The sequence below is a fragment of the Gopherus flavomarginatus genome, chromosome 7 (assembly GCF_025201925.1).
Source record: "Gopherus flavomarginatus isolate rGopFla2 chromosome 7, rGopFla2.mat.asm, whole genome shotgun sequence".
NCBI lineage: Eukaryota > Metazoa > Chordata > Testudines > Testudinidae > Gopherus > Gopherus flavomarginatus.
This window is the reverse complement of record NC_066623.1, coordinates 55,040,758-55,065,636: the sequence shown is the minus strand read 5'-3', so window position 1 is coordinate 55,065,636 and position 24,879 is coordinate 55,040,758. Positions and strand designations below refer to the sequence as shown.

Genomic DNA, 24,879 nt, shown 5'->3' with positions numbered 1-24,879 from the left:
GCTCCAGCCACGGAGTCAGAGTGCTCTACATGCTGGCCAGTGTGGCTGGGGAGTGAGCTAGAGTGCTCTTGGTGTCTTTATTGTTCTATAACGCGCAAGTGTAGCCAAGGCCTTAGTCTCTAAGGTGCCACAAGTACTCCTGTTCTTTTTGTGGATACAGACTAACACGGCTGCTACTCTGAAACCAGACCTAACATAACCATCTATCCAAGTAATGACCCAGCCCAATCCCACTTTGCTTGTAAGCTCTGACAAGACCATCACACAAGGTGCTACTATGTCTGCAGGGTCTTGATTAAGGATAAAAATAAATGCTTCCCCAATAGTACAATGTAGCAAGTTTTGTTTGAAATACATTTTGGAAGCAAATAAGCAATAGAATGACAAACAAAACAGGAAGCTAATGGTTCACACAGAGCTCCCTGAGATATGCAGAAGATTAGGAGCCCTCCTCACTCCCCCCCCAAAAAAAAAACAAAAAAAAGAAGATCCATGCCATTGTCGGCTTCTGGCTGGACTACAGCAATGCAATATACTTGGACATGAAGCTGTCAGCTGTTAGGAAACTCCAGTTAGTACACAGCACAAACACCTCAACAACATAAGTTAGCATTAGCACATCACAACTATCATCTGCTCTCTCCACTAGCTTCCTATAGAACACTGAGTCAAATTCAAGATCTCTGTCCTTCTCTTCAAGGTGCTAGAGGGTCTGGATCCAGTATATCTAAAAATTTTGCCTAATGTTCCAGGATTAGGACCATGATAGAAAAATCTGCTGCTCATTACCCTGTCCATTGCCAGGGTAAACTTGTCTGTGCAGGAGACAGAGCTAAGGCTGAGAAATGAAATTCCACAGGATCTAAAAACAACCTAAAACCTCAACACTTTCCATTCCTTCTCATACAGCACAGCAACCAAAATAAATGCAGAAACAATTTAAAAAACCTCACATATTTTTTGCCCTTGTGCGCGCGCGCACACACACAAAAAAGTGTGTGTGGGGGGGAAGCCACACATAGCAAATGCTTATCACACTGTTTTATGCGTTTAGGCAAAGCATTCAGGTACTACAGTGATGAGGCAGAACAAGAATCCGAATAGAATAGATGTGGCCTTATGGTTACTAAAAATGTTTAAACTGCTCCCACTGAAGATGATCAAGATGAAAATATCTGGTAGATTATTCAGTCTGTCCTCTGAGGAAAAAAACTCCCAGTAGAAAGCCAACTGTGTCCCCTCACAGCCTAAATCAGTCTCCTCGTCTCAGCAAAATGCTGAATGATACAATGACACCTGTGTCACGTCCCAGGATGTATTTATTAGCTTAACTGAAGCAGTATCATAGATAATCTTTTTCTGGTTGTTGAGGGGTTCATTTAACTCAATAAGGGTTTGTAGAATGACATTACTGAGCTAATACACAATGCAATTTCTACCACCCTGTTACACAACCAAGTTTATGTTAGTACTTGTTTCTGCAAATGCAGTAATTAATATCCCTCTGCAAAGTGGCTTATGCTAAAATCCCACCTCTTTTCCTACTGTAATGTTTATGTGATTACTGGTGTGCATCTAATAAGTTTTCCCCACTTCCAGCAGATATTTTGACCTAAGGGACACAACCAGCTTATCAGGCTACGTGATATTCATGAATCTTGGCTGTCCAATACCTTTGAAAAGTGATTCACAACCATGCAAACACAGACAGGCCTTTTGTAGGCAGCCTGTTTAAAAATACAGAAATATATCTGCTATAAAGCATAAACGATGGCACACTCAGTATTAAAATAATCAAAATGGACAGATACAATTCATGTTAAGCAGGCTGGTCAATGTCCCTTTTTAACAACACAATTCTTCTTTCCTTTACAGGACAAAAATTGTTTCTGACATAGCTGATGTCAGCATTACACAGGAAGAGATTGCAGATGTGTCCACAGCCCATTACAGTAGATGCAATTAGAATCCACAAATAAGAGACAAATCCCCTTGGCCTGTAGAGAACTCGAGTCTACAGTAAAGGTCACACTAATGCACATCAGGAGCATGATTAGGTTTAAGAAATACTGCTAGATGGTTCACGAGGAAATATTGGTATAATCACATCATAAAATAAGTAGCCCAAAGTACATTTTTTAAGCAACACAGTGAACTGTTTTAAAATGGATGATTATGGCAACACATATCTTCTATACTTCCTTTCTGTAACAGCATATTCATGTTAACAGATGTTTAGTTTTGCCCCTTAAATAAATATTCTTAGTTGTAGAATATACACCTCAAATAACCATGTTATGGACAAGCTACTTACAAAATCAACTCAATATCAATTGTCAGCTTTTGATCAGAGAAGAATCACTTCTTCTTTTGTACCTTACCTGCGCATTGGCTTTCCGTCCATGCACTGTGAAGAGAAGTCTGCACCTTACACTTCAAGACCTGACCTAAGGGGGGGAAAAAAGGATGAAAAAAGTGAAAGTATGTCCTCTTTCAGCTCTTCACCATGATACAAACAATAACTAATCATACCCAAATAGTATGACTTCAAGCCCTTATCCAGCTGCAAAATTCACAATCTTGCTAAACAATGGCTGGGTTGCAGAGAATAAGACAGAAGAAAAGTTAAGCACCTAACAAATAATGAGTTTAATACATTTAACACAGTGATGGTGTCGGCACATGTGACACCCATCATGCGCTCAGTAAACTGCATACTATGCTGGACACTCTAAACAATTTTATCAAGGAAGGAAAGGTTATCTAGGACACTGGGAGGTGGGGAATGGGATGTTTCTCTTGACATTTCCAAAAAAGTGCCAGAAAATATTTATACTTCATCCACTAATGAGAAAAAGATGGCATCCATTAAACAGTACAGCACTGACCTAGGGTCAATATTTGGTATAAGATCAGGTTAGGGTCTGAACAACTGTATGTCCCAGAGGTAAGAGGAACGCTAACAAAGCCACATATCTACAGAATAAATAGATGAAGTTGCATGATACTGTAACTCACTTTCCAATTCTATTAAATGTATATTTACTTTTTAGTAGAAGCAATAGTTACATACTTTGTACTCCTCAGACTTTCAATTCTAATGCTGAATACACTCTCTTTTTACAGGAACCCTTGTCAACTAGATCATTTTAAAAAATGATTAATATAATGAAACTCCGCTTTTCTGGTACAGCATCCTTTAAACCAGTGGTTCTCAAACTTTTGTACTGGTTACCTCTTTCACACAGCAAGCCTCCGAATGTGACCCCCCTTATAAATTAAAAACATTTCAAATATATTTAACATTATAAATGCAGGAGGCAAAGCAGGGTTTGGAGTGGAGGCTGACAGCTCGCAACCTCCACATGTAATAACTTTGTGACCCCCTGAGGGGTCCTGACCCCCAGTTTGAGAACCCCTACTTTAAATGATATGTGAAGTTTCTTTTTAATACTCTCTCTTTCTTTTTTTCCCCTCTGTTAATAATCATAAATGTCTTTTCAGCAAGGGAGAAGCTTTAGGTAAAAAAATCTATAGTAGGTACAAAAAAGAAGTGCAATGTTCATGTTTCTTTTAAAATAGGAACATCAAGCCAATATATAAACTAAACTTTACAGAAATACCAAATACTCCCTCTATATTGTGGTGTTTCGTAACAGCCTTTAACATTTGAACTCAAGAAGCAAGAGCAGTATAACAATACTTTCTAATTCCATAGCACCTATTCAAGAATCAAAGAACACTTCACAAACAGTTAAGATGCACAACATTGCTAGGAGACTGGAAAGCGGTAAATTATACCACCTACAAGAGCAGACATCCTCAGTACATGAAAAAAGCTTCAAAAGGATGGTCTTGTGGTTAAGGCACCAGACAGAAACTCAGGAGATCCGGACACAATTCTCCACTGTCACAGATTTTCTTTATGACCACTCTGTGCCTCAGCTCTATATATGTAAAACGGGGATAATAATAATTCCCTAACTCCTGTATATATTAAAGGTTTAGCTTTACATATTGTTTTTGCAGCCTAATTTATAAAAATCTTACATGGTCAGATCAAGAAACAATCATACATATATTCCATCAACATGATACATTATGAATGCAAAGGGAAAATTTAATATTTTGCCCCAATGAGGCTGTTGATTAATCAAGATGATGTTTAGATTTGCTCTCTCTAGTTTTGCAGGCTTCTCAAATTATCAGTACCTCTTTATTATTTGCTAATAAATGTGACTAATAAATCATTTGGAACTTATTCCTGGGGCGTGTTGAGCACATGCAACTCCAATGCAACACGTGAAACACTTTTCACATGTATGAAGGGGCTTCAGAGAATTATAAAGATCATTCCACTACAAGATTAACGGTACTGGATGTCACGAATCACCTGTATACATTTAGATAAATGGACATGTCCACACCCGACCGTTTTACAGGAATGTGAATATAAGATGTTCACAGTATGCTGCAGGAATTTTGTGCAGTAAAGGGACTGAGGCATGTTCTTCACAGTCTTTGTGTGACTGTGTCAGAATTAATCCCCTCAAAATATCATTAAAATCAAGAAAATACATTTCTGTACAATTTTGCTACTATGTCCCTGATTTAATGTGCTCACTGGGATAGTAACACCACGTAATACTTAGTCCCATTTGTTGTTCCATTCAATTAATAGTGTTCTTTACTCTCTCATAGTTGTCTCAGTTCCAGGATATACAAATATAGCTATATAGCAGATATACGCTGCTGTTTTCATGAATAAGCACAGCTGGTTTTCTATCACCTCCTGATACCAGACCTTCCTTTTGCATCATGTCATGCATAAGACGTGACATGAAACGAAAAGAAGTCAGCAAGAGAACTAGCAAATAATGTTATTGAAAAATAGAAAAGCAACTTAAACAACATTATTCCCTGCATCCCCCTGCCTCCAAAAAAATACCAGATCAGGACCTTAGGTGCATCATCACTTCTTATACCTCATCAATAAGAAGGTTTAAATCCCTATGCCTCTGTTTCCCCATCTGTAACACTCAGGGAGGGGAAGGAATTTCAAAGGCACAAACAGCAGTTAAGAACTTCAGTGTATTGACGTCCAATGTGAATGGGCCCCCTAACTAACATCTGTGCCTCTGAGACCCTCCCCAAAATCAAGATATTCCTCTCACCGTGATGCTGGATAATTTGTTCACATTTGCAAGGCAGTACCGTGAGCTCAGGATGGGAGATGCGCTCAGATACCATCAGTACCCTCCAGACACAGACAAGACTCCAGCATGACCCACTGTCTATTCCCAACCAGTCCGGGGGGGAAGGGGGGAAACGGCTGCATTGGGAATTGTAAGGTATTACAGTTGAAGATGGGAAGCCCCTCCCCCAGCCCCAACCCTGCACCCTGCTCCTCCCCCAGCTCCGACCCTGCACCTCCCCGCGTCATCCCCAGCACCCCCTTCCCACCAAGTCCCAGCCCCAAGGCCCGGGCCCCCGGCCATCCTGCGGAGGCCTGACCCCCTCGCTTGAACTGGGCGGGGAGAGGGAATTTTCCCCCGAAGGACCCGCCACCTGGGAGACTGTAGCCGGCGGAGGAGGGACAGGGACCCGGACCCGGACCCGGACCCCCACCCTGTCACTCACAGGAGCGGGGTCTGTGCCTGCGGGTCCCGGAACAGCGAGTAACCACCCCCCAGCCAGTCAGCTCAGCCAGCAGGACGTGGTCCGACTCCCCAGCCTTCCCCCCGGAACCGCAGCCGCGGACACCGCCGTTCCGGCCTCAAACCGGCCCGCCCCCTTTCCTCCCCCGGGGATGGGGGTTCAGGGGGCCCAATGGTGGCACCAGGGTGAAAGCGAACGCCTGGCCGTCATGGCAGCGAACTGCGCTGGTATCGCCCTGAGTTGTCACGGCGTCACCATGAAGTGTCATGTAAAGCCTCCTGGCAGTGGATCACCACCAAATAAGGTGGCTACCAGTCCCTTATTACAAGGATGTCCTTTATTTTTTCATCTCTGAACAAGATTGGGAGTTATTGAGTGCTGCAAAAACAGCAAGAAATACCTCACGCGAATGTAGGTGAGTACTGCTTATTATTATTATTAATAATGATGATCATAATAATGTCGGGATGAGGAGTGGGGTGAGAGTGCTAAGAAAAGTCCCTTATTTTTTATAATGTTGGCAACCCTGTTGTCAAGCGTCACTGTGTCACGGCAACGGTCACCGCCAAGTGTCACGGCAAAGTGTCATGGTAACAGGTCACTGCTAAGTGTCACTGTGTCATGGCAAAGCATTATTGCAGCAGCCACCACCAAGTGACATAGTAGCGGGACACTGCCAAGAGTCACTGTGTCATGGCAAAGCATCATGGCAACAGTTACCACCAAGTGTCATGGTAATGGATCACTGTCAAGTTTCACTGTGTCATGTCAATGGGTTACCACCAAGTATCATAGTGTCCTGGAGAAGCACTCACCTCACAGCAATGCATCCCTCCATCATGGCAGTGTGTCATGGAGAAATAGTCACACCAAAGGGTCATACTGCCATAGCTGAGCATCACCAGGCCACAGGAAAGCATCATAGCAAAGTAGCACCACATCACGGTGAAGTGTCACTATGTCATGATAAAGCGTCACAGCGAACTGTTGTGGAGAAACATCCCAATGAAGCATCACCATGTTGAGGCAAAGCATAGCCATATCACGGTGAAGTGCTACCAACCCACAGTGCAAAATGTCCCAAAATGTGGCTTAATGCCTCAGCACTCCTGATGACAAGAATTCAGAATAATAAAATGAAAGGTCACACATTTTTTTTAAAAATTCAAAATTTGTAGGCATGTTCAGGCTACATTAGGATCCCTAATTACGGTGCTTGGCACATTTTCACTTATTTAAAGTGGGATGACCCTGGAAAATTTGGGGACAGGTGGGATTTCTTCCTGTTTACTAGGTAAGGATTATTATCCCCATTTTGCAAATGAGGAAATGGAGGCATGGACAATTTACATGACTGGCCCATGATCACACAGTGAGTTAGTGACAGAGCCAGATATAGAACTCAGGACTTAGTCCAACATTCCAGCACAATCCAGCAGCCTAAGTAAACCTGAACTAATAATATTTTACATTTCTAGAGCACCATTCCTCCCAAAGAATATCAAAGTACCCTACAAATTGCAACCTCTGCAACAACTGTGTTGTGTTTTTTATTCTTTGCCTATCAGAATAACTCAATATGCTCAGAATGACTCAAGACAATTCCCACCTCCACACCAGGCAATAACAGTGGTGAGAGAATAGCAGATTTGTGTTGTGTCAAAAATGAAAGAAGAGCATTTGCAAGAACTCATCTCAGTGTACTTCAACTGGACTCTGATTCTACAAAGACTTATGCTCCTTCCTAAGCTTGACAACCCATTTCAAAACAAATGACATGATAACAAGGGTTTGGAAATGGCTTTTAAATCCCTTCCCTAAAAATTTCAGTGTCAGGAGATGCAGGCTGGCATCAGAAGGCTTTGATGATTCCTCCAGCCATATTCACGAGTGATTTCCCTCTCATTTCCAGACTCAGTGCCATTGTGCACCCTGGAACTCTTGGCACGGAGGAGAGTTACGGTGGCACACAGAGAACTGTTGCTATGGCAACAGCAGAAGCTGTCTGCATCGGTGGGGCCAGGCAGGGTCCGGAATAGCTTTCTTGGGACTCGGAGGTGAGGACATCCCCGCTGTGCACAGGTTTGTGTGAGCCCTAGAGGGGCCATGGGGCCCTAATTGTGGCTTGTTCAGTGTGGTCATTTAGGGCCTGATCCTGAGAATCTGCACTAGGGAGCTGTGGGACGTTGCAGGTGTGGTGCTTGTTCTCCCATAGCAACCTGGGTCCAGTCAGGAGCCACTAAGAAGCATTTGAACAGAGAACAATGAAGGTGCATGCACGAATCCAGCGCAGCAGGCCCCTGTCTTGTGAGCTTTGATGCCACTGTGCAGGGGACATCCCCTTGGCAGCTGGCCCTTTGTCCTATGTTGTTACCCTGAAAACTGTGTGAGCATGGTACCTGCAGCTCCCACTGGGATCAGTGAGTCTGGGGCACCCAGCATCAGTCAGGATCAGGTCCTTCTATGACAAATTCTCCTCTAACATGGCTTTCCTTCTTAAATGTTTGTGAAAATGGCACTTTCCCATGGGCTGGAGAGAGAAGTAGCCTCACAGTAAGAGTGTATTTGCCCTCTCATGAGAAAACAGAAACAAAATGGTTCCTATCAGCTTAAGTGACGTTGGGCCTGATGCAATTTCCAGGTATGGACCCTTTCTCCTGTGCAGAGCCCCACTGACTTCACTGGGACGCTACGTAATCCTCTGTCCTGAATTAACTGAGTTAGGCCCTGATCCTGGGAAATACATGCCAAACTGTCCCTAGAAAGTCCCTCTCTTATGGAATACATAGATATTAAAGTCTCCTGTGTTTTTGTTCCTTAATCTCCAAGTATTTGTGTATTTTAAATCTATGAATAAGTGCTTTTGTGATAAAATGAAAATAAACAATGGCTATATAATGGCTGTCAAACGATTAAAAATAATTGCAATTGTGAGATAAAAATATTTGCAATTAATCAGTTTTAATCACCTGTTAATAATAGAATACTAATTTAAATATATTATAAATATTTTGGATGTTTTTCTACATTTTCAAATATTGATTTCAATTACAACATAGAATCCAAACTGTACAGTGCTCACTTTATATTATTTGATTACAAATATTTGTCATGTAAAAAAGATAAAAGAAACAGTATTTTTCATTTCACTTCATACAAGTGTTGTACTGCAGTCTCTTTATTGTGAAAGTGCAACTTACAAATGTAGATTTATTTTTTTTACATAACTACACTTAAAAACAAAAGTCCACTTCTTCAGCCAATTGGTAAGACAAACAAATTTGTTTACATTCACAGGAGATAATGCTACCTGCTTCTTATTTATAATGTCACCTGAAAGTGAGAACAGACGTTCGCATGGCACTGTTGTAGCCAGCGTTGCAAGAAATTTCCGTGCCAGATATGCTAAACATTTGTATGCCCCTTCATGCTTGGACCTCCGTTACAGAGGACATGCTTCCATGCTGATGATTAAAATAAATGTGTTAATTTCTGATGGTGGCATCTGACTCAGATGATGAAAATGAAGGTGCATTGGTTTGCACTGCTTTGGGTCATTTTTTTTTTTACTGTGCAAATACTTGTAATAAAAAATAAAGTGAGCACTGTACAATTTGTATTCCATGTTGTAATCAAAATCAAAATATTTGAAAATGTAGAAAAACATCCAAAATATTTATAATAAATTTAAATAGGATTCCATTATTGTTTAACAGTGTGATTAAAACTGTGATTAATCCCTATTTTTTAATTTGGTTAATTTGTTTTGTGTTAACTGCAATTAATTGACAGTCCATATATATACAAAAAACATACTGTGCCCAGTTTCAATGAGATTAAAAACTATGTCCCTATCCCCCAACCAATATCACTGTTGCTAGCTTTCTTGGGCTGTAATTAATTGCCTCACAACAATCTTGCAAATTTACATTATTATCCCCAATTTACCAGTGGTGAAACCAACACACAGAGAAGTTATGTGACTTTTTTCTGAGGTCACACACGGCCTCATACTTCTACTGAAATCAATGGGAGTTTTTCCACTGATTTCAATGGGTGATGGAGCAAGCCCATTGCTAATAAGTGACAAAGCAAGATCTAGAACCCAGCAATCTCAACTTTCAGTGGTCTACTCTAATAATTAGTCTTGCACACTCCCCAACAGCTGCAAGAGACTAGGAGCCCGTGATCTTCAATACCAAAATAATTATCCTTCTCCAGCATCCCAGTAAAAAGTAAAACTGCGAATTGCTATGTTTCACTTTAGCCAGGAGGAGGAGCCAGTAATGGGATGAATATACACTATAGTAATGGAAATAAATTGACCCTGGGCAGAAAAATCACATTTGAAATCTTTATGTAAGGGCTACTGAGTTCAAAGAAAGTTCATTGTCTTGCTCATACCAAGCTCTTCCTGATGTATAAACTCATGGAAATCTGTCTTAATTTATCACAATGATCTGCACTTAATGTTGTCGCTAGTTAATTTGATCTGCTCTGCCTGAGTTAGGTGGCAAGCCCTTTTAAACATTACATTCTGCAAAACTGGCCTGTGCATTGGTAACAATATAAAAACAGTATTGCCAACCCCAAAGTTCAAAACTCATGATTCTGACTCACACAAATCACAAAATTGGCTTTAAAATCATGAGATTTTTTTAAAAGTAGTAAATGTTGGGTTCTTGGTATTTGCCTTCTGGGGTTTGAGCCATTAGGGTTGACATTTTCCAGCTGTACTCTGCAACCACAAGGCACGCAGTGTACTTTGTTTTTTAAATGAAAGTTGAGATTCACATGCAATATCATGGTTCCAACAGCTGGGGCTTTAAGAAAAATCACAAGACCCACGATAAAATAATGAGAGTTGGCCACACTGTAAATAAAAAGAATACATTCATATCAGGGAGGGTCATTGGTGAATATTGGATGTGCCCCATTCTATTTCGGAAAAGACCCAGGTTACAATCCTGGTGAATATATATATGGGCAAACCACAAAACCAATCAGCTGCTTTAAAGGATTCCATACTGTTCCTCCTTTTTTGGCAGACATTGCTCTAGAGACAATGGAGCTAGTAGAAGCAACACAGCCAGCAGATACAGGGGAGCCTAAGGAACCAGAGTATTCTAACCCTCTCCTGAGGCATGCTCTCACTGGAGATGTGGAAGGTGTGCAGCAGATTTTTGCTGACCCAGAAGACCCTGATGGTGAAAAGGCCATGCAACTTCTCATGGAAAAGGACATCATAGGGAGAGACCTACTGTACGCAACCAGCATGGCTGGACAGAGTGCAGTCATCAGAGCACTGGCAAAATACGGAGTGGTCATGAAGGATAAAACAGCCAGAGGTAGGCTGCTGACGGCAGCGGGTGACAGATTGGGCCCCACACCTGCTCACTCCGGCCCTGACCCAGTTCCCATCCAAGCCGACGCATTGACTTCATTGGTGCAGGATCAGCCCTTCTGCTCCTTCAAGCTTAGCCTGACTTCTCTGAATTCACATTCACTTTCTCCTTCCACCCTCCACTCTGCTTCTTTGAAGCTTGATCCAAGAACCACTGAAGTAATGGGAGCCTTTTCATTTACTTCACTAGGCTTTGGATCTGACCCCAAATCCCCACATGGCTTTATACTCACCTCCTCTCTATGCTCACTCACTCCCCCTATCCTGGCCTCTCCTCTGTTCCCTTCCTGTAACTCTCCACTGTTAGAAATTGATCTTCCTGTTCTGTTGTCCCAGCTGCTTGATCATCTCTCACTTCCTGCAACCTAAATTCTCTAACCCGCTTGCTACAAAACTTCCCTTTCCTCTGTTGTACCACTGATTCCAGACTCCATATGCCTTTCCCCTCCCCTCCATGGCTTTCTCCTTCCCTGTACATTTTGTCTGAGGATTGCCCTTGGCCACAATTTTCTCCCCGTCCTCACTCTGCTGTGCAGCACTGGTTAGTTGCTGACCTCCCCTCCAGTGGCGGCTGCATTACAGGGGAGTTTCACATGTACTTAGCACTTTGGGAAGAAAGTTGCTCTGAAAATGCGAAGTATTATTAGCTGGCATTTGACCCACAGCAAGATACCTCTCCCTTTCATTCTGATGACTTCTCTGTCATCCCACAGGTTACACACTCCTCCACTGTGCTGCGGCCTGGGGCCAGCTGGAGACTTTGAAAACTCTGGTAGAACTGGAAGCTGATATTCTAGCAACGACTTTCCAGGGTGAAAAGGCCCGAGATATAGCCCACCGTTATGCACAGATAGACTGTGTCGAATTCCTGGACTGGGCAGGTGAGACTGGTAATGCCCAGCTACACAGGGGAGGTTGTGATCACCATGGGTTAGAGACTCAGCTGGTGAAAGTCCATCACAGCTCCATTGGAGTGAATGAAACTATGCTGATTTACACCAGCTGAAGATCTGACCCCCATGTCTGTAGGTCAAGTGAATTTTAAATACTACTCTAGGCCTGACCTGTAAGGTGATTGATCCAACAACAAATGCAGCTCCTAAGGTGAGAGCCGCACCAGTAACTCTGTGGGTGGACCCTTGGTGCCCATGCCCTAAGGAAAGTCCTGGATAGCAGAAATGCAAAGCATCAGGCTGAGGTTCTCTGGTCCTGCCAAGCAATTCTTAGTGCAGGACCAGAGGAAAAGGGACAAAGCTGATTTACCCTGTCCATGCAGCTCCCTGACATGCAGAGTGGTCAGGGAGCAGTTTGGCCCCTGGTGTGACCCAGCAGCTACAGCCCTAATGGGCCGTTCTAGCAGCCAGGGGTTGCTGGATACAGCGGCTCTCCAGTCATGCCCCCTGTTCCTTGGCCATGCCCACTGTGCTGGAGGAGCTGATGTACAGCACTAATTCTTGTTCCATGCCATATGGGGATTCACCTTTGGCTAGAGGAGTCCCCAGCTATCTGGAATAAGGCAGCTTTCCAGCTGCGTTGCATGGAGGGAGTGGCTCAAAGAAGTTGGATCACAGGAGAGAACTGGGGCTTCTTTCTGCCTAGTACAATGTTATTTTACTGATGTTCCAAATTCAAAGTGCCATCACCATGCTTCTGAAAGATGTTTTTTTAAAAGTCCCTCTTTCTCCCCTCCTCCTTCCCCACCTTGTCCACGGGAACATCGACAACATTCAATTCTCAAACTGTCATCATTAGATAAACGTTCAAACAAACAGACATTGACTTCGGATTGGCTGTGTCCTTGACCTCCCCACTCTCCTGCCTTTGCAACATCTTAGCAAAGAATATGGATAAACAATTATCAGAGCACAAAAATATGATTGTTGTCCAAGAAGGAGTCCTTTCCCTTATACTTCCTGCATCACGGTATCCGTGCTGGAGCAGTGGCTGTACAGACAAATAGGGAAGATCTCTTCATCCTTAATTTCTTCTTCCTTCCTCTTCTTACTTAACTTCCGGTGCCTGGCTTCTTTCCTATGATGGTGGCATACATACTTCAGGCATTTCATCATGATAGATGTGTTTGCCACCAGCCTGCAGAGCATTTTGTCCACATTGCAGGTGCACTCAGCATGAAATTCTGTCGTGACAGAAACAGAAGAGGTCTTCACGGACACCTGGAAAGACAAAGCAGATGACATTGTGACAGTAATTCTTTTCATAGAGAGCCAAAAGCCATCAGCCTGGATTTCTTATTTACCAATTCAAGAGTCCGCAGGCCAGATTTTCAACCGGTGTAAGTCACCTCCACTGACTTCAGTGGAGCTATGCTGATTTATACCAGTCTGGGGATCTGGCCCATGGACTTCAGTGGAGGTATGCTGGTTTACACCAGCCTGGGGATCTGGTCCAGTCTGTTGTTCTCCAAAGATTTACTTTTTGGAGGTCGTTATAAGAAAACTTCAGACTTATCCTCCCATCCACCTGCTAAGGCTCCCACTGGGTTCTATCCTGGCTGTTACAGTATTTTCAAATGTCTCCATTGCCCATTTTAGAGCTTAAATCAATCTCTAACTCTTAGGGACTAGGATGAGACCGTCCTGGGGGCAGATCACCCCCACATCTGCCTATAGGGGGTTTCTTGCACCTTTCTTGGATGTGTCTGGTTTTGCCAGGGACAGGCCATTGGGCTAGATGATCACAAGTCTGAGCCAGTCTGGCTGTTCCTATGTTATGTTCATGGTGCATGAGATAAATCCTCGAGCGAGCCCATGCTACAGAGTCCTTTGCCGTTAGGTTCAGTCCTCAGAATAGCAATTCAGTTTAAAACGATGAGGCCCAGTTGACCTGTCCCTTTAAAATCAGCCCTTTCCCCTTTGATGGTTCATGGAGAGGTTTCCAGCCTCTTGGAACAGTGCTGAAGGAGGAGCCAGAGCATTTTAAATAATCAAGAAGTCAAGTTTCTTAAGCATCCTCTAGAGACTGCTGACAAAGGGTCTAATCCTGGGCCTGCTGATGTCAACGGCAAAACTCCTCTTTTCATCAGTGTGAGCAGGACTGAGCTGTAAGGGCCACTTCCTGATGCACTTACCCTGAGCTGTACCTTGCTTTGTGAATAGTCCCACTGACATACAGCACTCTGCCCCAAAAGCAGCAGGGCCCAGGTCCTCAAAGGTATCTAGGCTCCTAATTTCCACTGATTTCAGTAGAAGTTAGGAGCCAAAATACTTGGAGGAACTGGGCCAAGATCTGACTCCATCTGAAAGCCCAGGTGCAAGTATGTTGCCTCACTGAGGGCGCGTGTGGTCTGAGGACAGATGGCAGCCCTGCCACATGGGCAAGCCGGAGCAAATCCTTGAACGTGGATTAATTTGGAAAGCTCAGTGTTTGCAGCAGCAAGGCCCCAGGCATCGACTGTTTGGTGGTCACCAAATATTTGGAATGTTACCCCCTCTCATCTCTCCGCTGCTCCTTTCCTTACCTCTTTGGATTCAGAGAGCACCATTCGGTATCCCTAATCCAGTGGTTCTCCACCAGGTGTCCCCTGGGAGCCATGAGCAGGTTTCAGGGAGTCCGCCAAGCATGGCCAGTGCTAGACTTGCTAGGGCCCAGGACAGAAAGCCAGAGCCCCACCATGCAGGACTGCAGCCTGGGGCCTCGAGCCCCACCACCTGGGGCTGAAGCCGAAGCCTGAGCAACAGAGCTTCACAGTGCTCCCTGTGGCATAGGGCCCCAGTCAGTTGCCCTTCTTGTTACCCCTTAACGCTGGCCCTGGCTTTTAGATGCAGAAGAACAGTTGTTGTGGCACAGGTGGGCTGTGGAGTTTTTATAGGATTTTGGGGGGGCCTCAGAAAGAGAAAAGTTGAGAACCTCTGCACTAACTGACACTGTAAGCTCTCTGGGGCAGGGACTATTTTTGTTTTACTACTCTCTGTACAGCACCAAGCACCATAGGACCCTGATCCTTTACTGGGGTTCATAAGTGCCACTCTAATACAAATAATAGTAATAGCATACAGGTAGGCTTTCCCTAGACCTCTGGCCATACCCAGAGGGCTCCCACCTCCCCCAGGAAATGGGACTCAAGGATCAGGTATGATCCAAGCCAAAGCAGTGGGTGCTATCCTGGGCTGGTTGCTATTTCACACATTTAAATGCCTTGACTCTAGCTGTTCATAGCCTCTAGCTGTATCATGGCACAAAACTTGAAAGTTGACAACTGCCTCTGGCCAACACAGGATATTTCAACACCTAAATAAGTGGTCTGACTTCCCAAAGTGCCAAGCACACAGCAGAGCCCCTGGAGACATGAGTACCATCAATGGGAGATCTTGAGTGCTCAGTATTATTGACAATCAGGCCACTTTCTGAGGTGCCCAAATATGGACTTAGCTTTAGTCTCCTATTTCTGAACCTCTTGGCCTTGGTGTCTTCAAAAGTTAGGCTTAAGTGTCTTGCCCAAGGCCACCCAGTGAATCAGTAGCAGAGTTAGTCGATTTCCAGTCCCATGCTCTAATCTAACCTGCACTGTTCCTACCTTCCTCATTTCCATCACTCACCTTCTTCTGCGGTCTTCTCAATTTGCTCCAAAGACCACATACACATAAGCCCCCTAGGAGGAAAAGTATAATTTTGCAGCTGGTATACAAAACCTCCAACCATCCTTTGGCTATTTCCAGGTAAGTAAAGCAGTGAGACAGTTGGTCCAGAGGGTAGGGCAGGCAGTTAGATTGAAGTGGAGTTCCAAGTTGCAGTTGCTCCAGATCTTCTGGAAGAATTTCCCATCCAACTCTAACCCAGCTGGGGCGATCACAAAGGCAGAGGGTCTCTTGGAACAAGGCAATCCAGACAGGAAAGACTAGGGAGACACCTCGGACAAACATTATCTTCTTTTTTTAAGAGGAAAGGTCTCCAGTGACTTGATCATCAGCATGTACCAACTGCAGCCAGAGATCCAGCAGCAAATAGCCTGTAGAGTTCATACAGTAGTGCCTTGGATAGATTTTAAGCAAATGAACCACTCCACCATGGCGTTCTGTGGCTTGTGACCAAGCTCCAGTCCTGAGTGCCAGAGTAGTTGTCAGCTGGTAACATCATCAGCCAGTGGCGTTTGCTTTCAAGAAAGGTATTGTGATGTCATAAGGATCTCAAAGCTTTTTTCAGTGGGCATCATAAGAAGTTAAAGATATAAGCAGCCTAACATGGTCTAGCAGCTAGAGTGGGGAAAGGGGAGTTAGAAAGATTGACTTCTAATCCCAGATCTGTAACTGATTTAGCCGCTCTGTGACTCAGTTCCCCATTTGTATAATGGAGATAATATTGACCTGTTTTGTACAGTGCTTTGAAATCCACAGATGAAAGGAGCAATATAAGTGCAAACTATTGTTAATACAGATGTTTGACTTGCTAAGGATGCTGTTCTAGTACAGCCAGTTATATTTATGAAACTAGGTAACATGAGAAACCTGATGTCATTGAGTGGTTGTGAACCTCTTGTGCACACAACTAGTCCCATTGAAGTCACAGCTCCTCCTGTGAGTAACTGCTCTGTTGTGAGTCAGGGGTTCACAGTCTGGCCCCCGAATGACTTGGTCAGGGCAGTGCTCTGCATTGTGCTCTTTCTAATACACACAGTTTTGCCAATGACTGACCCCTCAGGTTTGCAGAGATGACCCTACAAAGATGACCCTTAGTGTAGGTGTGACCCTGTGGGAGGCTGAGCTCTTGGGACTTCCCTTGAAGTCCAGGGGAACTAGAGGCACCCACCACCTCACAGGAGCAGGCCCATCATTTCTAGATCCTTAGTTGGCATAAATTGTCATTGAAGGCAGTGATTTACACCAGCTGAGGATCTGTCCTGTTGTGCCTAGTTTCCCAATCTATAAAATGGGACAATAGACTTATCCACCTCCTGGGAGTATGATGAGGCTCCATTCATTATAATTATAAACCCCAAGGGCTTCCAAGGAAGGGCAAATATTTAGTACCTAAATAGCCTAAAAGCAGTCTGGATCAATATGGGACACAAGGCTGGTTCCTTTTGTGTAGCAGTCTGTCTCTCTTTAAGCCCCTGCCTCGTTCTGTGAGTACTTCCCCATGACTAACCTTGTCTCTTCATCGTGTGTGTCCTGTTTCGCAGAAGCTAAGCAGGCTCTGCGGACGTTCATTGCCCACATCCAGGCAACGATTGCAGACCCAGAGAAGGTGCAGGGAAGGCTGAACAAGGAAGACAAGGTACAGTGCAGAGCTCTTATCAGGAGAACCGAACTATATGCAGTAAAGTTTAGAACTGCCTTCTTGATTCCATGTGGGGATATGTTTTCTGCTCACAACACCCTTTGCAGAATAAGAGGGAAGGAGACTACACTCAGCAGTGCTTGCAATGGGGAGCAGATCAGCGTATGAATGATAATACTTTGATAGCCTGCTGGAGAAGGTGCTGGATAAACACAGAGGCTCAGATTGCAAAGGTATTTGGGTGTCTAACTCCCATGGATTTCAATGGGAGTTGGACACCTAAATCCCTTTGAGGATCTGATGCTTTGCACATATGAATGAAGCCTTATAGGTCCTGTGCGAGGTGAGTGTTATCCCCAGTTACAGATGGGGAAAGCGACCCACGGAGAGGTATTCCAAGGTTACACAGGGAGAACGGAGCCCACGCTCCTCCTGCCTGCTCTAGCCCTTTCACTGCACTCTTAACGCTGAATCGCTTGGAACCTCGTATTGCTTTGCCAGTATCTCCTGTAGCCCAACAGCAGTTGTGGGCTCTGAAGAGAGTCGCATCCAGTTCTCCTGAACCCAGAGGCACAGGAAGAGTGAGTGTCTGGTTCTGGATGATATCTTGGGAGCTCCTGGCTCCCAGTCCTGTGCTCTGATCACTACACCATACCGCTCTCTTCAATTAACTGATACAAACTTAATCTATATGCCTTATTTGTAACTCCTAACGGGAGAGGCCAGTTTCAGCTCAAGAAGGCCAATGTTGCATCCTCTCTTTAGTGGCTGACAGAGGCAGGCATGTAAGAGATCACACAGGCAGTTTGACCCTGGGTTGTTACCTGACCTTCTGATTGAATGAGAGGGGCCACTTGTAACCTCATCTAAAACGAAGTAACTGATTTCCGGAGGTCGTCTTCTAACGGTTAATGTCTCTTGTCTCTTCTACAGAACATGTCTCTCAGTGCCTGTTGTGTAAAATCTGACTGGCTTGAGAACGCCAAGGAGCCCACCAGACAAGACTTCCTGGATCAGAAGCAGCAGCTGGAAGATACCATGCTTCCCATCTTCACAAAGCTGGCCACGCCCCGTGAGTATTGGGGCTACAGAGCTCAGAGCCTGAAGGGCAGGATGAATCCGTTTTATGATTATCAATATTTGTATATAATAATAAATAATAATAATGAATAGACTAATAAATTATTGAAAAATAAATTTAAATAGTCATAGCCACTGAATACAGAGTGGGGTCTTGAGTGACCATATAAATTAAAATGGTACACGTCTGTTGCCCTACACAACATAGTATATGGTATTTCTAGGACAAGATTACCTAAGGATGTGCTGTGGCGGAAAGATGATGGGCCCAATTCTTTAGTCCTTTAGGGTAGCTTTGTGCTGGTCTCCACCCCTTCTGACTGGAAAGCAGGGAGGGGGTGGATGAACACCTTCATCCTGTGTGTACAGAAGGTGCTCAGACTCCAGGCAGACAGGTGCCATAACGGAATGTAGGTGGAGAGATGGGAACCTGCAATGGGGAGAAATGAATCTGAAGAGTTGTTCACTGTTGAGTTAGGAATGTGAGAAGGACACGCCAGAGGCCAGGGAACCTCCTAAGGATGCAGGGGGCTCTTTCCTCCCACTGCCTCAGGAAATCCTGGATTTCTTTGCCCAAACGTATCTCACGCCCAATTATCCCTGGCTCAGATGTCCTCCCACTCCCCTGTAGCTCCCAAACCCCAGCAGTCCCTCAGTCACCCAGCCTCTTGACCTCTGCAACTCAAATTCTCCCCTTGGAGCCACACAAAACCCAAGGGCCAGCACCTCCAAACTCATCACTGCCTCCAACCAGAGCCCTTCTTAAATGCTCCCACTCCCCGCTTCTCTCCTCTATCCAAATCCCCTGCTCTCCAGCCCAGGCCACAGACTCTGCTTTCCTCAATATCCAAAGTCCTTGACTGCTCTAATCTTCCCATTCAGTCCTCGCTTCCTGGCTAGTCTTTTCTGAGTCATCTTCCATCATGAGATTGAAGCCAGAGAGGACTGCAAAGCAGAAGGGGTGGGGAAGCAAGTGATGGGGAAGAGACCCTGCAAGCTCTAAGGGAGTCGCTCTGCACGTGCCAGCTGTGCTGGGACTCTCCGTAGACACCAAAGGAAATTCCCAGACAAAGACTTTGTTAGTTGGAGTTAAGACGGAGAGCACATCAGAGACTTCAGGCTAAAACCCCTCCCAGGGACTAAAAGCACTGAGATTCAATAGGTCTGATGAGGAAGGGGCACACAGCAAGGGAATGGTCATTCAGCATTGCTGTCAAAAGTGACCAGAGCACAGAGCCCTCTGTCTCTATGTCTGGAAATGATGTTGACAGTTTTCTCATCTCTCTCAGCTGCAACGCATTGTATTTGCCATATCCATTAGTGTGTAACTGCACTAGAGGAGGTAGTATTAGAACGCAATGAAGCATTGCTTGGAAATCTGTTGTCTTGCAGGTCCTCTGACAGCTAAGAGCACCAGGTCAGCATTGAACTGCAGCAAAATCTGAAGCTTCATTTCCACATCTCCTGCCTGTCTCAGGTCTTATATTTTTTTAAGCCTCACACATATATAGTCATTAATCTGAAAATACAGCCCTAGAGCCAAACTTTGGGAGAGGCTGGGTCCACCTGCAGACCCAGCAGCATGGACCCATCCCTGATCAGTTTCTAAATGCCAAGATAGCAAGGTTGTTTTCGGTTCGTGAAAGGTCAGATGAGGTGCTGGCTATTCTGTGTTATCTGGGTCAGTGGCACTTTCAGTTCAATTCAATTCAACGAGACTTTATTGGCATGACAAGCTTTACAAGTATTGCCAAAGTGTTAAAAAGGGACAGAACCCTTAGGCCTGTCAGAGGCAGGAATGACCCACTCAGGCTGAGATTAGATACAGTCTTTGGGGTTAGATCTCCTGTAGCTCGGTGTCATTGCTGGCCCTTTCTGATCCAGAGGCTTGTTGTTTCAGCACCACAGTAATTTAGAGGCTGATTTTGAGGTGCTGGGCACCTGCAACTCCCAGTGACACCAATAGGGGGCAGTCCTCAGGGTTAGGGTCTTCATTATAGTGTTTTTTTGCACCACAAGTCTACTAATTGCAGACCTGAGATCCCCAGCTCCTGCTCACCCTGAACTTTCCACTTTAAAAAATCAGCCTGACTTTGCAGTACCTCTTTGATGCTTTCCCAGGTGTAGCTGTTGTTCCAGATGGCAGAAAACCTTCTGAGGATCATGCCTCCTGAAACAGGAAGGACAAAGCACAGCTGGGCTGTCAGGCTTGCTCTCCCACTTCAGTTATTACTCTAGGGCGCTAGTCATGTGCAGTGCTTTACAAACACAGAAGGCAACGGCCCTGTCCTGGAGAGTTTGCAATCTAAAAATAGCAAAGTCTCTCACCTGTCCCTCCCTTGAATCAACAGGTGCAGTTTAAAATCACTCAGCTGAGCATGTGCTGGAGGCTGTGCTCTGGCTGCCCTTAGTGGAGCTTCTGTTTATTTTTTTTCCATGCTGGTTTAAACCTCAGTCTCCTTCTTGTTTGGGTCAAGGCCATTCTGTGACTGGGACAAGGGCTCGGCCTACATGTGCTCATTGTGATCTGGGCCAAGCATGGATGGTCCCCAAGGGTTATGCTGGGGCATCTTTCCCTGACTGGAATCGCCTGGCTGCCAGAGCCTCCATGACTTGACTCTCATTCTGTAGTGGTATGTGCTGCCCACAAGCAAGGTGCTCACAAGAGGCTTTCAGCCAGGATCCATCAGAATGAAATCCATCCGTTCACCTGGCTAGTGGAGCCAGCACATGGCTGCTCACATAATCTTGATGATGCAAAACATTAATCAAATAGCATAATAACTCCTCAGCCATCCAGTGTGACTCAATGCCATGGCAGCAGACAGAAAGCCAGTTTGCACCAAACATGCCATAAAATTAGTCAAATCCACCGCGGTATGAGCCGTTGCTTTTGATTACTTAGCTGTCCCATGCATGCGCCCTTTGGCTCAGCTCTGACTAGGTCTTAAGGGAAGCTTGTGGGTAGGTCAGAGAGTAGCTCTGTTTGGCCCTTCTGTTGCCACAGGCACCTTATAAAATGCCCTCTTTAAAAAGTGTACCTGTCTGTTCACTCCAGGTGAAGTTCAGCCTATGCAGATAGCCACTGCAAAGCTCATGCCTCATTTAAACCTGACTTAGAAGGTTTAAGTGGAGCATAGGCCTCGGGCTGGCTCTCTGCAGGAGCAGAGGAGAATGTCACAAAGAGCTGATACATTGCTAAGCTAATGACCCTCAAGGTGTAAGGACTTGCTGAGGGGGGCCCCTGTGAGTGATACTAACTAAGGGCATGGCTACACTTGCAGATGTAGAGCGCTTTGAGTTAAACCAGCCTTCGTCCAGCGCAGTGGGGAAAGTGCTGCTATCTGTCCACACTGCCAACTAGCATTGGCCTCTGTTAGAGGCAGGATACTGGGCTAGATAGAGCCTTGGTGTGTCCCAGGCTGACTGCTCTGATGTACACTCTCCTTGGCAGCATTGCTGGGCTCACTAGCAGAGATTCCAATGTGTGGGTGGAAGAAGTGATCTGAAAGAAACCTCAGCTCAGGCTAGGCATATGTTAGTACCCCACAGAGCTATGCAGGAGGCAGTGATTGGGTTTCCAGTCACACACTCACTAGGCTTTGCGGAGCAGACAAATTAATTAAAACGGTGTTATTCCAGAGGGAGAATCTTAATGGCTTGGGGAGCATGATGAATCATGCTGTGGTATTCCCCAATATTAACCTATTCCTTAGGAATAGTCCCGTATGTTTAGAAAGACCAGCCTAGTCCCTCCATTACCTCACGTAAGAAACCTTGCATCTAGTGAGCTAAAGCTTTGTTAGGGCCAGGGCCAGGGCCATCCTTAGGCATATGCAGCATACGCAGCTACGCAGGGCACCATGAAATCTGGGGCATCCCAGCTGTGTACTGCATACGCGGCAGCTCTAACCCCGACGACCAACCCTATACCTCGGCCGGACCCCCTGCAAGGGGCAGGGCCGTCCCTAAGGGGGGCGTGGGGCCCCGAACAACTCCCTCCGCCCTGCCTCTTACCCTTCCCCCTGCTCCGCCCCAGGCCCGCCCCCATTCCACCTCTTCCCTCGGCTACCCCGCGCTCACCAGCAGCGGCGGGAAGCAGAGCAAGCCGGCCCCAGCCTCCTCTGCTGCGCCAGCCCCCCGGCGCGGCGCTCGCCTTCCCGCCGCCGGTGAGTGAGGGGACAGGACCGCCCCCAGCCCTCACCAGCAGCAGGAAACCGAGAGACGCGGCCCCAGCGATGTCGCTCGGGTTGGGGAAAGACCCGCCCCCAGCTCTCACCGGCGGCAGGAAGCCGAGAGACGCGGCCCCAGCGATGTCGCTCGGGTTGGGGAAAGACCCGCCCCCAGCTCTCACCGGCGGCAGAAAGCGGAGCGCCGCGGCCGGGAGCTGGCGGAGTAGAGCAGGCTGGGCCCGGACTGCTCTGCCTCCCGCCACTGACGGTGAGTGGGGGATCCCTTCCTCCAAGCCCCCTCCCCTAATCGATATGGCTGGGGCCGGGGCGAGGGAAGCAGAGTGGGCTGCTCCCGGCCCTCCCCCCAATCCCTCAGACCACTCTGAGCCTGTGGCCCCCCACAGCTCCTGCCTCCCGGGCCCTGGTGGGGGAGAGGCAGGGGGGCTGTGTAGGGCACCCAAATGGCTAGGGATGGCCCTGGTTAGGGCTGCCAGCTCTGTAGCGCTTCTGTGCCTGTGTTAATACTCCTGTGGCACCTGGAAACCAACAGGCGCATGACCCTGAGCTAAATCTCACCACTCCTCAGCAGCTAGGTATCATCCCAGTTTTACAGAAGGGATCTTAAGGCAACTAGAAGCTAAGTGACTTGCTCAAGGTCACATGAGAAATTTTTGCGGAACTGGGGACAGAACCAGCTATCTTGAGCTAGCTGATAGAAGAAGCCTAAACTCCAGAACTTACAAGTGGAGCAGAAGAGTAGTCGCACCTTGGGGTCTAACTTTTACCTTCATAGGCTAATTCTAACTTGCTCATGGCCCCTCATCAGGTTTTTATTAACATGGTGTTGATCCTCCAACTGCAGCTGATTCTGCTGGTGCATGAATGGGCAGGGCATGTATGGTAGCAGAGCCTGCCAGGGAAGTGTATGGTGGTACATTCAGGGCCGGTGCAAGGATATTTTACACCCTAGGCAAAACTTCCACATTGCGCCCCCCCCCACCTCCTCTCCCCTCCCCTCCCCGAGCATCACTTATTATAAACTTTCAAAAATGAATACTGAATAATGTGGCATTGTTTGTTAGAATTAATACACGTTTGCCTTGAAAATTTATTAATTTCATTATTTAGTCTACTTATTTAATGAAAATAAATGGCCTTGGGTCTCCTGCACGGGGCTAGAGTCCCTCCTGCCCCCCACACCTGAATCTGGAAAGGGCTGTTTGGGGGATCAGAGCACAGAGCTGAGAATCAGAATCTGGCATCTGTTCTCCACCCTGGCACCAACTCATTGGATGACTTCAGGCAAGTTACTTCCCTGTTCTGGGCTTCAGATCCCCTCAGTGCCATGGTGTGAAATGGTTCCTTGCTCCTGGGCTGGAAAGTGCAATGCAGGCAGGAGGGGGTGTCTGAAGGCCTGTCTTCCCCACAGGTGTGAGGTATGGACAGAGTTCCAGCCTCCGTCATGACCCTTCTGGTTGCTTTACTCTGCCCCATGCCAATCACTGCTGAAGCTCCTTACTCAGAGAGCTCTGGCCCAGGGCAGAGGCATCAGTGTCATTCTGGGCCTGATTTTCAGAGATACTGAGCACCTGCGGTTCCCCCGATGTCTGTGGGAACTCCAGGGTTCTCAGTACTTCTGAAACTCAGGGCAATTTATTTTGAATGCTGGGCCAGGACTGAGCCTGCAAAGGCAGGTCCATGTACACCCCTCAATCCACAGCAGATCTCCCATCACTAGCAATACAAGCAATCAGGAGGATGATGAGGAGCAGTTGGCCCAATGCTGAGAATGAGGAGGATATGGCCCTACTGTGGTCACTAAACTTCTACCTAGTAAAGTTACTGGAGCATCTGCTGTCATTCAGTGGGAGAACAAAAATCTCTTGGGTGCTGCAGCCTGCCCAGGGTTCAGCTGCACTTACCTGAAATTGCTTGCACACTTGCAGTGGTTGTGCACGATGCAACTGGTCACCCATGTTACATGAAAAGTCTAATTATGACACTGTCAGAGCCAGATTAACAGTTACTGCCACATTTCCTAGAGCTGTTGTCCCAGGCTGGCTGCAGACTCAGGCAGACCGAACTGTGTCAGCTAGACGCCCATTGCCTTTGGAAGATTTTCCTTGTAGCCATAAGGGCTCGAGGCAGCCATGTTTCTTCACTGAAAACTTGCAGAGTGCTACCCCTGAATCCTAGATTACTACCTTGTGTGGGCAGGTGCAGCGCTCAGGGCTTGAAGGCCTCTGGTCAAATGGTCTGAGCCAGCACAGAACTAGGAACCTCAATCTCCTGTGTTCAAAGCAGGACTCCGACAATGACTCCCCAGGTGAC

General features: G+C 46.1%; 3 protein-coding genes across 8 annotated transcripts in view; 1 reads left to right on the top strand and 2 right to left on the bottom strand.

Moving 5' to 3' along the window:
• KLHL20 (kelch like family member 20) overlaps positions 1-5,730 on the bottom strand; it is a 47,315-nt gene extending 41,585 nt beyond the window's left edge. For 2 of the 3 annotated variants that reach the window (XM_050963215.1, XM_050963214.1), the window contains exons 1-2: positions 5,641-5,730; positions 2,382-2,447 (exon numbers count right to left, since the gene is read on the bottom strand). In XM_050963215.1, coding sequence (XP_050819172.1) covers positions 2,382-2,404 — 23 coding nt within the window. In that variant the 5' untranslated portion in view covers positions 2,405-2,447; positions 5,641-5,730. Of the gene's footprint in view, positions 1-2,381; positions 2,448-5,640 lie in introns of those variants that run through there. The other variant, XM_050963216.1, reaches the window with a different exon arrangement.
• A 63-nt stretch (positions 5,731-5,793) lies between these two features.
• ANKRD45 (ankyrin repeat domain 45) lies at positions 5,794-20,786 on the top strand. Of its 2 annotated transcripts, none has more exons than XM_050963407.1 (8): positions 5,794-6,073; positions 7,571-7,715; positions 10,707-11,006; positions 11,776-11,943; positions 17,199-17,293; positions 18,230-18,368; positions 19,769-19,853; positions 20,498-20,786. In XM_050963407.1, the coding sequence occupies exons 3-7, from the start codon at positions 10,724-10,726 to the stop codon at positions 19,819-19,821; spliced, it is 738 nt and encodes a 245-aa protein (XP_050819364.1). In that variant the 5' UTR covers positions 5,794-6,073; positions 7,571-7,715; positions 10,707-10,723; the 3' UTR covers positions 19,822-19,853; positions 20,498-20,786. The 2 variants fall into 2 exon arrangements, with proteins under 2 accessions (XP_050819364.1, XP_050819363.1); XM_050963406.1 differs by having other exon boundaries at positions 5,795-6,073; positions 7,571-7,740.
• LOC127055884 (uncharacterized) lies at positions 11,962-23,171 on the bottom strand. Of its 3 annotated transcripts, none has more exons than XM_050963424.1 (2): positions 20,479-20,541; positions 11,962-13,236 (listed from the first exon to the last, which is right to left on the bottom strand). In XM_050963424.1, exons 1-2 carry the CDS (start codon positions 20,539-20,541, stop codon positions 12,967-12,969), a joined length of 333 nt encoding a protein of 110 aa, XP_050819381.1. In that variant the 3' UTR covers positions 11,962-12,966. The 3 variants fall into 3 exon arrangements, 1 of the variants encoding a protein (XP_050819381.1); XR_007775634.1 differs by lacking the exon at positions 20,479-20,541 and adding an exon at positions 22,460-23,171 and having other exon boundaries at positions 13,141-13,236; XR_007775635.1 differs by lacking the exon at positions 20,479-20,541 and adding an exon at positions 17,165-17,287 and having other exon boundaries at positions 13,193-13,236.
• Positions 23,172-24,879: the final 1,708 nt, after the last annotated feature.